This window comes from Giraffa tippelskirchi, chromosome 7 (assembly GCF_054371585.1).
Source record: "Giraffa tippelskirchi isolate mGirTip1 chromosome 7, T2T-mGirTip1v1.2.pri, whole genome shotgun sequence".
Lineage (NCBI taxonomy): Eukaryota > Metazoa > Chordata > Mammalia > Artiodactyla > Giraffidae > Giraffa > Giraffa tippelskirchi.
Window position 1 is genome coordinate 59,118,052 of NC_137281.1, and position 15,287 is coordinate 59,133,338.

Consider the following 15,287-nt stretch of genomic DNA (forward strand, 5'->3'; position numbering starts at 1 on the left):
CCCAAGGCTTGTTATTTCTTGCCCACTTGATGATAACAGTTCTAACAGGTGTGAGATGGTATTTTACTGTGGTTTTGATATCTTTTCATGTGCCTGTTGGCCATCTGTATGTCTTCCTTGGAAAAATATCTCTTCAGCTCCTCTGCCCATTTTTTTTTTAATTTTAGCTGCACTGGGCAACATGCAGAGTTTTTGTCTCCTGACTAGGGAACAACCCCACTCCCCATTTAATGGAAGTACAAAGCCCTAACCACTGAGCAGCCAGGGAGATCCCATCCTCTGCCTAGTTTTTAATCAGGTTGTTTAACTGTTGTTCAGTTGTATGCATTCTTTGTAATGAATATTAACCCCTTAGTGGATATGCAGTTTACAAATATCTTCGGCAAGTTGTCTTTTTATTTTGTTGGTGGTTTCCTTTGCTGTGTGAAAGCTTTTTAGTTTGACACAGTGCCATTTGTTTATTTTTTTGCTTTTATTTCCCTTTCCTGGGGAGACATATCTAGAAAGATATTGTTAAGACTATTTTCAAAGAGTATTCTGACAGGACTTACCTGGTGGTACGGTGGTTAAGAATCTGCCTTCCAATGTAGGAGACTCCGGTTCAACCCTGGTCAGGGAACTAAGATCCCACCTGCCATGGGGCAACTAAGTCTGCTCACTGCAACTACTGAGCCTGCTGTAACAAAAGATCAGCCTGCCTCAGTGAGATCCCATGTGCCACAACTGAGATCTGATGCAGCCAAATTAATAAATAGATTAAATATATATATATATATACTACCTGTGGTTTCTTCTAGGAGTTGTATGGTTTCAGGTCTTACATTCAAATTTTAATCCATTTTGGAGTGACTTTTGTGAATGGCGTGAAATAATAGTGTAGTTTCTCTCTCTCTTTTTTTGCACGTGGCTGTCCAGTTTTCCCAGCTCCATTTATTTATTTATTTATTTTTAATTTTATTTATTTGGCTGCATCGGGTCTTAGTTGCAGGCACGTGGGATCTTTCATTGTGACACTCAGGCTTAGTTGCTCCACAGCATGTGTGAGCTTAGTTCCCCGACCAGGGATAAAACCCAAGTCTCCTCCATCGCAGGGCAGATTCCTAACCACTGGATCACCAAGGAAGTTCCCCCAGCTCCATTTATTGAAGACACTATCCTTTTTCTGTTGTACATTCTTTACACATTTGTAGTAAATTAACTGTGTGCATTAAATATGTGTGCATTTACTTGAACATGGATTCTGTGTTAGATGATAAGGGATTGTGCGTGTATGCTAAGTAGCTTCAGTTGTGTCTGACCCTTTGCCACCTGATGGACTGTAGCCCACCAGGCTCCTTTGTCCATGGGATTCTCCAGGCAAGAATACTGGAGTGGGTTGCAAGCCCTCCTCCAGGGGATATTCCCAATCCAGGGATAAAACCTGTGTCTCTTATGTCTCCAACATTGGCAGGCAAGTTCTTTATCAGTAGCACCACCTGGGAAGCCCAATATAAGAGACTATTAGTTTGGAAATGTGCAATAATAGTAACTTTAAAAAAAAATCTTAACATACTGGTAAAATGGCATGTCTGGGATTTGTTTTAAAATACTCTAGGGCAGAATTTAGAGGATGGGTGAAATGGGAACGACAGAGTATTGATAATTTTAGAAGCTGAATAATGGCTATATAGGGCTTCCCTGATGGCTCACTTAGTGAAGAAGCCTCCTGCAATGCGGGAGACCTGAGTTTGATTCCTGGCTAGGGAAGATCCCTTGGAGAAGGGAACGGCTGCTACCCACTCCAGTATTCTGGCCTGGAGAATTCCATGGGCAGAGGAGCCTGGCAGGCTACAGTCCATGGGGTCTCAAAGAGTCAGACATGACTGAGCAACTTTCACAATGGCTGTATGAGGGTCCATTATAGTGTTCTATTCTACCTTGTTTGGTTTGTTTCAGTTCAGTTCAGTCGCTCAGTCGTGTCCGACTCTTTGCAACCCCATGAACTGCAGCACACCAGGCCTCTCTGTCCATCACCAACTCCCGGAGTCTACGCAAACCCATATCCGTCGAGTCGGTGATGCCATCCAACCATCTCATCCTCTGTCGTCCCCTTCTCCTCTCGCCCCCAATCCTACCCAGCATTAGGGTCTTTTCCAATGAGTCAACCCTTCGCATGAGGTGGCCAAAGTATTGGAGTTTCAGCTTCAACATCAGACCTTCCAATGAACACCCAGGACTGATCTCCTTTAGGATGGATTGATTGGATCTCCTTGCAGTCCAAGGGACTCTCAAGAGTCTTCTCCAACACCACAGTTCAAAAACATCAATTCTTCGGCGATCAGCTTTCTTCACCGTCCAACTCTCACATCCATACATGACTACTGGAAAAACCATAGCCTTGACTAGACGGACTTTTGTTGGCAAAGTAATGTCTCTGCTTTTAAATATGCTATCTAGGTTGGCCATAACCTTCCTTCCAAGGAGTAAGCGTCTTTTAATTTCATGGCTGCAATCACCATCAGCAGTGATTCTGGAGCCCAAAAAATAAAGTCTGACACTGTTCCCACTGTTTCCCCATCTATTTGCCATGAAGTGAGAAGTGATGGGACCAGTTGCCATGATCTTAGTTTTCTGAATGTTGAGCTTTAAGCCAACTTTTTCACTCTCCTCTTTCACTTTCATCAAGAGGCTCTTTAGTTCTTCTTCACTTTCTGCCATAAGGGTGGTGTCATCTGCATATCTGAGGTTATTGGTATTTCTCCCGGCAATCTTGATTCCAGCTTGTGTTTCTTCCAGCCCAGCGTTTCTCATGATGTACTCTGCATATAAGTTAAATAAGCAGGGTGACAATATACAGCCTTGACGTACTTCTTTTCCTATTTGGAACCAGTCTGTTGTTCCATGTCCAGTTGTAACTGTTGCTTCCTGACCTGCATACAGGTTTCTCAAGAGACAGGTCAGATGGTCTGGTATTCCCATCTCTTTCAGAATTTTCCACAGTTTATTGTGATCCACACAGTCAAAGGCTTTGGCATAGTCAATAAAGCAGAAATAGATGTTTTTCTGGAACTCTCCTGCTTTTTCGATGATCCAGCGGATATTGACAATTTGATCTCTGGTTCCTCTGCCTTTTCTAAAACCAGCTTGAACATCTGGAAGTTCACGGTTCACGTATTGCTGAAGCCTGGCTTGGAGAATTTTGAGCATTACTTTACTAGCATGTGAGATGAGTGCAATTGTGCAGTAGTTTGAGCATTCTTTGGCATTGCCTTTCTTTGGGATTGGAACGAAGACTGACCTTTTCCATCCTGTGGCCACTGCTGAGTTTTCCAAATTTGCTGGCATATCGAGTGCAGCACTTTCACAGCATCACCTTTGAGGATTTGAAATAGCTCAACTGGAATTCCATCACCTCCACTAGCTTTGTTCGTAGTGATGCTTTCTAGGGCCCACTTGACTTCACATTCCAGGATGTCTGGCTCTAGGTGAGTGATCACACCATCGTGATTATCTGGGTAGTGAAGATCTTTTTTGTACAGTTCTTCTGTGTATTCTTGCCACCTCTTCTTAATATCTTCTGCTTCTGTTAGGTCCATACCATTTCTGTCCTTTATCGAGCCTATCTTTGCATGAAATGTTCCTTTGGTATCTCTAATTTTCTTGAAGAGATCTCTAGTCTTTCCCAATCTGTTGTTTTCCTCTATTTCTTTGCACTGATTGCTGAGGAAGGCTTTCTTATCTCTCCTTGCTATTCTTTGGTTTGTTTAACAATGCTATAATACTGTTTCAAAAGCTACATCAAATATAGCAGAAGGACAAAAGTATTGATTAGTACAGAATTCCAGAGAGTTCATCTTCCAGTAGAAGATTCTGAGCTGGGCCTTAGGGCAGTGAAAGTATACCTTTGCCAATAGCCTTCTTCAGAGGAGAGAAACCATGGGAACCACTCCCAGAAGATGCTTTGGATTCGACTTGATGGAATTTTTACAGAACATTTGCAGAGATGATGCACTTCCAGACTTTATCAATTGTCTTTTGTTGTGTAACAAACTACCCCCAAGCTTAGTGGTTGAAACTAAACAAGCATTGACTATTTCTCACAGTTCTGTGGGGTGGCTAGGATTCTGGGCTGACTTAACTGGGGCCGGATGGACTAGTTTGGGATGGTCTCATTCAGATGCCTGGGACCTCCCGTAGGAAGCTAGCCTGTAATTGTTTACATGATGTGAAGCCCTCCCAGCAGCAAGAGAGGACAAGCCTGAAGCCCAGGCACATCCCACTGATCAGAGCAAGTCACATGGCCCAGCCCATACCAAAGCAGCTAGAAACAGAGCCTCCTTTGCAGATGAGACTTGTGGTTACTGAACGGGAAGTGGGAGCCAAGGGGCACTGTCTGTTGACTTTCCCCGAGTGAACGTGTGTCTCCCTTCCCCACGCATATGCACCCTCCCCAGCCCTTTGTCCTTCCACGATCCACAAGTCATGGTTCTGTTGAATTAGCATTCATTTTTGACTTGCTACTCTGACTTTGAAAATGCTATTTGCTATTGAACTATGTAAAATAATACTCCAACTTTTGCTTTCTTGTCCAAGTTCTCTCTGCACGAGCTTCCATAGGACTGTTCTAAGCCCCTGGGAAGAGTGGGGCTGGGGAGGCAAAGGCGATTCTCAACTCCTCCCCATCCCCTTCCTCACCAGAGAGAGGCAGACAGACAGACAGACACCCCTGAGCTTTCCTCGGGTTCAGCAAGGCTGCTCCTTTAGGTAATTTCCTCCATGCCACCCTCCCACTCCCAGAGAAGGGTCCAGCTTCTGTGTCATCAGGCAGCCCCCACTTTGCACCTTCCTTGGCTTCCACACATCTCTCCCATTTCAGAGGATGGCACCCAGGATCAGGGCTCTGTGGTGTGGCCTGAAGGTGACCGTGACCCCTTTTCTCACTTTCTCAGCTTCTCCGTCCCAGTCTGGTGGCCCAGGGTACGTGGAAGAAGCCTTTCTGAGACATATCTTAGTGAGGAGCTAGCCGGGAGAGTTTTGGGGCATGGATGGGGTGCAGAGGCAGATTCTGGTGTGTGTGTAGGAGGTCTGGATCCTCGGATGTTCCGGTGGGGAGAGCAGGAAGCACTGTCCAGGCCCTGGCGCACAGTACTCAGGGCCAAGGTATTCTGAAGGGTACAGGGCGGCCCTGGAGAAATGGAAGTTCCATCGGCACCAAAACCTGTCCACGGAGCCTCGTAGAGGCTCTATTCTCAACCATCAAAAACTGGAAACAAGCTAGATGCCTTTCAACTGATGAACAGAGTAGTGGAGTACACTCAGCAAGGAAAGGGAGCAAAGGACCACCACAGGCAGCATCCTGGCTAAACCCCAGATGCACTCTGCTAAGGGGCAGGACACAGAAGACCATGCTCTGTGACTGCATTTATAAGGCGTTCTGGAAATAAAACTGCTGGCTGAATGAACAGGGCTAGTTCATTCCCACCCTGGGGCCAGGGTGGGAGGATGGGTTGACTGCAGGCTGGCAGGAGGGAACATTCTGGGTGGATGGAGATGTTTTACATCTTGATTATTATAGTGGCTACATGGCTCTGTGCATTTGTCAAAATCCATAGAATTGTATGCTAGAAAAAGGTGAATTTTGCTATGGGTAGTTTTTACTTCAGTAAACCTAAATAAAGCACACACAATGACGACAAAAAGTTTCAGCCAGGTCAGTGTTTGTGGTGATGCTGTAGCAGCAGGAAGGTTACCAGTGTGGGTCACAGGGGGAGGAAGTACAGGGGTGCTCTCACACAAGGGGTGAATGGACGCCTGTGTTCTCTGCATGAGGCCCTGCCTTCCTGCTGGGAAGCTCCACGGGTGAGAGTCAGCTCATCCAGCATTCTGTGGAGGTGCCATGGATGTCACAGTGGAGAAGACCCCCAGATCATACCTACTATCCCCTCATGCCAGCAACCTGTGGCCATTTCCCCAGAGGGGAAACGGGAAGAGGGCAAGAGAATGGAACAGAACTGAATCAGAGGCTGAATTTCAGAGCCGGCTCTGTCACTTGCCAATTCAGCATCTTAGAGCCTCAGTTTCCTCATCTGCAAAATGGGTACAACAACCCATCCCTCACCGAGCTGGATGAGGGATAAATGAGACTGTATGAAAGCCCTGAGCCCCATGCCCAGCTGTAACTCACTAGCAGGCTGCGATTGAATTCCTGTTGCTCTTCTTACAAGCTGTGTGGCCTTGGACAAGTGTCTTAACCTTTCTGGGCTTTGAGTTCCTCATTGATAAAATGAAGCTTTAGGGTCCCATAAGGTTGTTCTGAGGATTTAATGATTATAAAGGTCTTAGCTGTGGGCCTACCAGAGAGTGAACACTCAGAAAAAGTCACAGCATTTTTACAATAGGGTTGCCAAATTTAGTAAATGAAGATACAGGATTCCCAGTTAATTTGGAATTTCAGATAAGCAGTGAATATTTCTGTAGTATAAGTATGTCCTATCCAATATTTGGAATATACTTATAAAAGTATTCATGGCATGTGATGTGCTGTGCTTTAGTCTTTCAGTTGTGTCCAACTCTTTGCCACCTGATGGACTGTAGCCCACTAGGCCCCTCTGTCCATGGGGCTTCTCTAGGCAAGAATACTAGAGTTGGTTGCCATGCCCTCCTCCTGGGGATCTTCCCAACCAAGAAATCAAACCAGGGTCTCCTGCATTGAAGGTGGATTCTTTACCAGTTGAGCTAACAGGGAAGCCCCATTCATGACATAATTATACTAAAAAAAATTTGTATCATTTATCTGAAATTCAAATTTAACTGGGTACTCCATACTTGGGGAGGCAGATTTGGAACCTGAGAATGGAACTAAGCCTGAAAGTGAGTAGAAGGGTGAATGATCTGCTTAAAAAAAAAAAATCTCCCTTCAGTCCAAGTCATTCATCTAGCTTATCTGTGATCTCCCCTCAGGAAGCTCCCTGGGTTTAACCCACACAGCCCATTCATTCCTTGGTCCTGCTTTTGCTTTGGCCCTGGGCTGTCCGCTGTATCGTTTGAACTCGCTCCTGGACCGAGGCTGCCTGTGGATGCCCAGGCGTCCTGCTCAGAGCGGTGCGCCCTGGCCTTCCCGTGGGCCCAGGGGCTGTGGCTGCTGCCCGCACGGTCGGCGCTGCGTGCCTGTGGCTGGGGGCTGAGCGGCAGCACCACTGTTACATAATTGGTTTCTCTCCTCCTTTCTCTTTCCAGAGCCAGATTTCACACTGAGCAGCTGCAGACGGAGAGATCAGAGAAAGCACAAGCCAGCCGCAGGTTCCGAGGCCTGTGGGGAACTCTCTCCTCCCACTCGGAAGGAAGACCCCGAGGCCGCTGCTCAGGCCAGGTCTTGCTGCCATGGGACCCACAGCTGCTGCCCCCTGGCTGCCCTCCACACTGCTGGGCAGATAAGGGGGAGCCCTGCCCGGGAGCACCTGCCACCCTGCCCGGCCACTCCCCCGTGGCCAGCCCTTCCTCACTCCGGGCTCCCCCTCTGCTGACCCGAGGCCATGTAGGCCCTACTCGGGCCTCTGTGAGCAGACACGCCTCTGCTGACACTCATCTGTTCTCTGCGAGACCAAGCGCACCACCATGCCCCAGGGACTCGCCTGGCTGCGCTGTGAGTACCCAGCGGGGCTGGGGGTCCGTGGGGACTGCCCGGGGAGGCCTTGGCCCGCAGCCGGGCTCTGCTGTAGCCACGGCAACCAGGGCATTCTTCCTGGGGAGAAGTTGAGATGCTTCCCAGCTTAATGGCAGGCACCCTCAGGGAATCCCACGCTGTCTGCCCTGTCTCCAGCTCAGACAGGCATGGTGGCTATGAGCCTTGGAGTGGGTGGGCACAGTCAGTGGGTCACGGGAACAGGGCAGGCCCTGGGTGTGGGAGGCAGAGTCTCACCTGCCCAGACTCACTGGTGCTGGGGAGTATGGTGGAGAGATTTCTGGCTTCATAAGCTGGGGGGTTATGAAATTGTTTGGGTCCCAAGACACATGAGAGAAGTGCAGACTGTTAGAGCTAAATCAAAAGGCAGAAAGACAACAGTGTTGTTGGGAAAAAGAAAATTTGTTGAAATGAGGACAGAAGAGAAAAAGAATCTAGAAGCCTCTCGAGCCTGCTGGTGGGAGGCCAGACCAAGCTCCCTTCAGGCTCCAGGATTCAATTTAATTGACTCAAATTCAACGTATTTTTTCTGGTGCCACCCACGTGCCCACTGAAGAGGCACTGCCATGGTGACGAGGACCTGGGCTATCTCGTGCGTCTCTAATACCTGGCATGGAGTTAGATGCTGGGAACCATGCGCTGCTTACATGAGGTCCGGGGTCTGATCCTCTGAGGGATGTGCTGAGGAGCTGGGTACTCCCCGGCCCTTTCGGAGGGCACTGCAAAGGGTCAGGATGTTCAGAACGGGTGGGAGGGCCCAGAGTTGGTGTTCTGGAATTTTCCAAGTCATGAGGAGCAGGGGGAGCAGCAGAGGAGGTGCCACTTGAAATGGTCTCAGAGGTGGGTGGGTCCGCATCCATAGACCTGCGGAGGCGAGGACGGCACTCCTTCCAGGGAAGGGAACAGTGTGGGCAAAAGCTCAGCAGGGCTAGTGAGAGGCCAGGCTGGGCTCAGGAGGCTGAGGCCGTGGAAGCCAGGGTGAAGGGCAACTGATTCATGAGATAACAGGGAGCCCTGGAAGATGCGTGGTCTGGGGGTGGGGACTGGGATTGGGAGTCCCCCTGCTTTGGGAAGAGTCTCTATTCCATCCTTCCGGGCAGGAGGTGATGAGGGTCCCTTCTGAAGATGGAAGTGGGAATGAAGAGGCCTGGCAGAGGGGCACGGCAGGGGCACAGAGGTGGAGCGCCGGGGTGGCGGCCCGGCTGTGGCGGGGGCGGGGGTGGCTGCGGATCAGGAGCTCAGAAGGGACTGGGTGCTGGAGAAGGAGCGGCTGCTCTAATGAATTGCCACAAACTTGGCTTGAAACAGCAGAAGTGCACTCTGTCACAGTTTGGGAGGTCAGAGGTCTGAAATCAAGCTGTCAGAGCTCTGCTCCCTCCGAAGGCTCTGGTGGAGGGTCCTTGCTGCCTCTTCCAGCGTCTGGCGGCTCCTGGTGCTCCTTGGCTTGTGGCTGCATTGACCCAGTCTGCCCTCCTCTGTGAAGGCCACACGAAGGGTCTTGCTCTACATGTCTCTGTGTCCTTTCCTCGTCCTAAAAGGACACAGTCATTGGAGTTAGGGCCTACCCTAAATTCAGGATGAGTTCACCTGGAGATTCTTAACAACAGTTGCAGAGACCCTGCTCTTGAAAGGCAGATAGGCAGTGAGGCTTCAGTTCTGCTGTCCCTGCCTAGTTACGTGTGTGCTGCCCTGTTTTTCAGAGTCGAGGCAGCAGGAAAGGAACTTAATACTGGAAATGGTAGTTGGGCTGCAGGGTTGGAGGAAGTATAAGTCTGGGAGAAGACAGGTCATCTGTGGGAAGGTTTCCGGGGGCGCCCACAGCTGCCAGTCTGGGAAGCATGGAGACTCCGCAAGTCCCTGCTGCATGCCTCGTTGCTAGGCCACCGAAGGCTCCAGACTGGGACTCGGATAAGGGCAGGTGGGGTGGGACTTGGGGGTGGAGTGGGCAGCCAGGGGGTGCCAGCCGCATTGGAAAGAAAATTCAGTGTGGACAGACATACTGATTTTGAAAGAAAAGACAGAAATTTGGATTTTTATGTGACATCTCTGTGAACCAGAGTATGGCCCCGAGGACAGCAATCTGTGTCCTGTGACTTTCTGTCAAGTATAGTCGCCAGACCAGCAGCATCAGCTTGACTTTGGAACCTGTTAGAAATGTCGATTCTCTGCCCTCCACCCCACTGCCTACCTGCTGAATCAGATACTGTGGGTGGGGCCTGGCACTCTGGGCCTTTACCAGCTTCTGCAGGAGACCCAGATGACTGCTCCCAGTTCCCTAAAGTGCTGAGTAACATGACCTTGCTGGAGTCCAGAGCACTGTGCATTCACACACTGGGAGCTGTCTTGTCTGCTCAAGACAGTGAGTGAAACTGGACAGATGGTGCTAGAGACAGAGGCTGGTTCAGGCAGGGGAGACCCTGGGGAGGGAAGGAGTCTTGGTCTTAGAGTGTGAGAGGACACTCAGGGCAGGGGCAGTGTGTGAGCCAAAACCCCAAAGCAGGAGTGATCTTGACGGGCAGGAGCACCCAGCTGAGGGGGTAAGTGATGTAGAGACAAGGTAGGGAACAAGCGGGAACACTGGTGTGTCTGTTTCTTTGTCTAAATATTGGGTCAAGAACATGGGAAGGGAGAGAGAGACAGGAAGTGCCAGATGGATTACAAATTTGCAAGTTTGCAGGAAATGTGGGCTCAAACTTCTACGATGGGAAGGGCTGGTGGGCTGCGGCCCATAAGGGGCACAGGCTTGAGTAGACCTGAGCTCCTGGCCTGGCAGGGGCGCAGCACTGAGCAGGCGGTGGGGGGGGGGGGGTGGTGCGCTGGGGCGGACAGTGAGCCTCTGAGCTCAGGCCCGGGAGGGTGTAGGAACAGAAGGATTCCCAAGTGCCAGGGAGGTGAGTGGGGAAAGTGCAGTCAGCAATTCCTGCTTACAACCAAGAGGTGACTCAGCCTGCCTGGCTAATTTAGGGGGAAAGAAAGAAAGAAACGGAAAAAGCACTGCCTTTGACTATAACAATAATAGACACTAATTGTAGAATATACACTACAAAATATAAAGAAGAACATAACAATATCCTATAGAGATTTGGTACATTTCTTTCCTTTGCATTTTCTATGCACACAAACGCACACACGCACACACATATATATATAGTTAACGAATTCAAGTCATGCTTTATACTCAGTGCATTGAATCATGCTTTCTAAAACTTCACTAAGCATATCAAAAGTATTTTTCTTGTCATGAAAGCATATCATACGTATTCTTTAACAATGTGATTTTTATTGATTGCATTCATTATTAATGAACATCTAGGGCACTTATAAATGTTCGCTATTATAAAATAATACTGCAGTGGAAGTCTTTGTGTCTCTCTTTTGTGTTCCTTCACATTTATTCCTAGAAGTGAGTTTAATGGGTCAAAGGGTGTGGATAGTTTTAAAGCCTAGTGGGTTGAAATGTGAACGTTTTTAAGTCCATCAATAACAAAAACTGCCAAAGTGCTTTCCAAGATGAGAGCATTTGCCTCACTACTTCACCAGCACTTTAATAATTTTATTCTATTAAAACAAAGCAACAGCAACAAAAAAACCTCATTTTCCATTTCGTAGGTGAAACATGGATCTGATTATTTTAATGTGAATTTATTAGTGAGGTTCATTTTCAGATATGTCCCTTGTATATCCATATTTTGTTCTTTCTGCTCTGATCCATTGAACTCTTGTTCTTATTTGTTGCAAATTCTCTCAGATATTTTTTCTAAGCCTGTTCAGTTATGCAGAAATCACAGTTTTTAAAGTCACAGTGACCCACAGTGGTGAAGGTGGGTAATGTTCGGGTCATTTGTATGGAAAGAGAAACAGCCTGAGTGAGGTTCACTCAGCATCCTAGAGAGACCATACAAGAAGGGCCGCTACTCACCTGCTGGTACCAACACCTGAGAGGCATGTCAGAGTCAGACAGAGCAGGGGAGACAATGGCGTGGGTTGCCCTGGAGTCACTGGAAGAGTTCTGACTAGAATCCACAGTTCCACAGTCTCTGCGTGGAAAATGCAGCAAAAGGCTTTGAAAACTCCTTGGCTCCAGACGAGGGGCAGAGATTGCCTTGGAAAGGAGGTTGTGCAGGAGTAGGCAGGAGGCTGGAGAGCAACCCCAGGGTGTAGATCTTGGGGGCTCTGCCAGGCCGAGGTGGGAGTGGCTGGGCTGGATGGTATGTGCTTGTCTGAGTTGTTGTCCTGGAGCCCCAGCCCCAGGGAAAGGCTTCCTACTGCCAGGAAGGCCTCCTTGGGGCCCAGTGACCCCACGGCCTCCTGTGAGGATGTGTCCCCTCATAAAGGGAGGCGTGTGCTCACTCTGAACACAGGTGCATGAAGGGAGGCATGTGCTCACTGCACACAGGTGCGTGAAGGGAGGCGTGTGCTCACTGCGCACAGGTGCGTGAAGGGAGGCGTGTGCTCACTGCACACAGGTGTGTGAAGGGAGGCGTGTGCTCACTGCACACAGGTGCATGAAGGGAGGCGTGTGTTCACTCTGCACACAGGTGCGTGAAGGGAGGCGTGTGCTCACTGCACACAGGTGCGTGAAGGGAGGCGTGTGCTCATTCTGCACACAGGTGCGTGAAGGGAGGTGTGTGCTCGCTGCACACAGGTGCTTGAAGGGAGGCGTGTGCTCGCTGCACACAGGTGCTTGAAGGGAGGCGTGTGCTCGCTGCACACAGGTGTGTGAAGGGAGGCGTGTGCTCGCTGCACACAGGTGCGTGAAGGGAGGTGTGTGCTCACTCTACACACAGGTGCGTGAAGGGAGGCGTGTGCTCGCTGCACACAGATGCGTGAAGGGAGGCGTGTGCTTGCTGCACACAGGTGCGTGAAAGGAGGCGTGTGCTCACTCTGCACACAGGTGCGTGAAGGGAGGCATGTGCTTGCTGCACACAGGTGCGTGAAAGGAGGCGTGTGCTCACTCTGCGCACAGGTGCGTGAAGGGAGGCGTGTGCTTGCTGCACACAGGTGTGTAAAAGGAGGCGTGTGCTCACTCTGCACACAGGTGCGTGAAGGGAGGCGTGTGCTTGCTGCACACAGGTGCATGAAGGGAGGTGTGTGCTCACTCTGCACACAGGTGCGTGAAGGGAGGCGTGTGCTCACTCTGCACACAGATGCGTGAATGGAGGTGTGTGCTCACTGCACACAGGTGCGTGAAGGGAGGCGTGTGTCACTCTACACACAGGTGTGTGAAGGGAGGCGTGTGCTCACTGCACACAGGTGCGTGAAGGGAGGTGTGTGTTCACTGCACACATGTGAGTGAAGGGAGGTGTGTGCTCTCACTGCACACCTGAGGGAGCAGTGTGAAGCAGCAGGTGCTCACGTGTTCTTGCTGGGTGCGGTCTGCAGATCTTGGGATCCTCCTCAGCATGGCGTTGGGAAATGAGGGCTTGGAGCTGTGGCCCTTGACCCGGAGTGACGAGTGTGCTGTCACTGGCTTCCTGCGGGACAAGCTGCAGTACCGGAACCGCCTTCAGTACATGGTACCCACGGGCCCTTGCTGCGTCCTCTTCCAAGGCCCTTGGCTCACGGGACACAAGGGCCCAGGCATCATGCCCCTCCCTGGCCTGGCGTCAGCCCTGAGCCCACCCGGGCCCCGGCCCCTCACACGCACCCTGAGCCTGGACTGCACTGCCTGTCCTTGCTCCTGCCAGCTGTCCACAGGCCCTCACCCTTCCTCTCATCTGACCCTTGATCCCACCTCCATGTGGCCCTCTCCCAGTGGGAGAAGGGATTGCAGGAAAACTCAGGGGAATCCCAGACACATATTATTAACAAGGGTGATAAGGACCTGGAAATTATAATGTTTGATTCTTTTATTAGAGTAAATCATGTGGCATGTGGTTCTATAGGTCCTTTTTTTCCCCAACAGATTTGAAGACATATTGAGACATAATTCACATACCACACAATTTATGTACTTAAGTATACTTTTCAGTGGGTTTTAGTGCATTCTCAAAGTTATGAAACCGTCACTATGATAAGTTTCAGAGCAATCTTTTAAAGTTATCTTCCTCACCCCCCAAAGGAGATGGTTCTCTCAGAGTAGTGAGCCTCTCATCCTACATCTTCACCTGAGGCTAGGCCTGGTCCCAACCTATCCTTCGCTGTGTCCCAGAGGAAAGAGCTGTCTTTGTCCCAGCTGGGAGCCAAGCACATATTTTCTGAGGAGGACCACTGCTATGACCTCTGCCATCAAGGGCCAGTCCTGGGTTCTTCCCCTGCATCCTCTGGGAGGCTGCGGGAATCTGAGCCGTTTCTGCCTCTGACCTCATCCTTTGTTCTTATATCTTCCCAGAAACACTACTTCCCCATCAACTACAGGGTCAGTGTGCCTTATGAGGGGGTGCTCCGAATAGCCAACGTCACCAGGCTGGTGAGAATCCCCTCCTCTGGACTGGGGAGGACCCTGCCTCCCGGGACATCCTGGGGGCCCTGCCTGGGAAGCCCAGTGGTCAGGGCAGGTCCTGCTGCCAGGAGTCTTTCCTGGCCCCTCAGGCAAGCCCACCCTTGGCTCAGGCCCAAGCTTGCCCCCCATCCACGGGGGCTGCCCGTGGTCTACCCCCTGTGCAGGGCAAATCTGGGGGGACATTGGATCTGGGGGCGGGGGTAAGGGCCCAGAGCCCCTGTCTGGGGCTTCAGTAGTTTCTCTGTCCCTGCAGCAGCGGGCCCGGGTGAGCCAGCAGGAGCTGCGGTATCTGTGGGTCCTGGTGAGTCTCAGTGCTACTGAGTGGGTGCAGGAGGTGCTGCTCGAGGGCCACCCGTCCTGGAAGTACCTGGAGGAGGTGCACACGCTACTGCTGGACGTCAAGCAGGGCCTGCGGGTGAGCATTGCAGGTGTGTGTGTGTGTGTGTGCCTGCAGGTGAGCATTCTGGGGGTGCTGGCAGGATGGGTGCATGTGTGTGTGTGCACCTGTGGGTGAGCATTGTGGGGGTGCAGGCGGGCAGCGCAGGTGTGTGTGTGCGTGTGCGCGCATGTGCCTGCGGGTGAGCATTGCGGGGGTGCGAGTGGGCAGGGTGGGTGCATGTGTACGTGTGTGCGTGTGTGCGTGCACGTGTGTGCCTGCGGGTGAGCATTGCGGGGGTGCGTGCGGGTGGGTGGGGCAGGTGTGTGTGTGTGTGTGTGTGCGCGTGTGCACGTGTGTGTGCCTGCAAGTGAGCATTGTGGGGGTGTGGGCAGGCAGGCTGTGTATGTACATGTGTGTGTGCCTATGTGTGTGCATGGCCAGAAGCTATCAAAGGAGGAGGTAAACGCGTGGAAAGTCCTGGCTTGTCCTGGAGGGTGTGGGAGAAATGAGGGTCAGGGTGATGGGCTGGGCTTTGAGGGCAAGAGATGCAACTGAGACCCTCTTAGGCTCTGCAAACTGGGCGAGTCATTGACCCCACTCACTTTGTTTCCACATGTAAGGAACAAGGAAGGGCAGAGGGATGAGTGGGTGGAACACAGGGGCCTTAGGGTGATGGACTCTTCTGCGTGATGCTATAATTGCATTTGTCAGAGCCCACTAATGTACAGCAGAAACAGTGAACCTTAGTGTAAACAGAATTTAATTAATAATGATAATAATAGAGGTTCCTGATTGCTGCCTGTTCA

General features: G+C 50.6%; 1 protein-coding gene and 1 long non-coding RNA gene across 12 annotated transcripts in view; one reads left to right on the forward strand and one right to left on the reverse strand.

The window, feature by feature from the left end:
• Positions 1–15,287, forward strand: part of IL34 (interleukin 34) — a 62,225-nt gene that overhangs the window by 43,799 nt on the left and 3,139 nt on the right. The window contains exons 1-5 of one of the 11 annotated variants that reach the window (XM_081508790.1): positions 12,046–12,270; positions 12,448–12,626; positions 13,043–13,176; positions 13,992–14,069; positions 14,356–14,517. In XM_081508790.1, coding sequence (XP_081364916.1) covers positions 13,063–13,176; positions 13,992–14,069; positions 14,356–14,517 — 354 coding nt within the window. In that variant the 5' untranslated portion in view covers positions 12,046–12,270; positions 12,448–12,626; positions 13,043–13,062. Of the gene's footprint in view, positions 1–7,215; positions 7,622–7,693; positions 7,808–12,045; positions 12,306–12,447; positions 12,627–13,042; positions 13,177–13,991; positions 14,070–14,355; positions 14,518–15,287 lie in introns of those variants that run through there. The other 10 variants (XM_081508791.1, XM_081508785.1, XM_081508786.1 and 7 more) reach the window with 10 other exon arrangements.
• Positions 8,044–11,951, reverse strand: LOC145513201 (uncharacterized). The gene is made up of 2 exons (XR_014059187.1): positions 11,580–11,951; positions 8,044–9,191 (listed from the first exon to the last, which is right to left on the reverse strand). It is a non-coding gene; the product is annotated as an uncharacterized LOC145513201 (long non-coding RNA).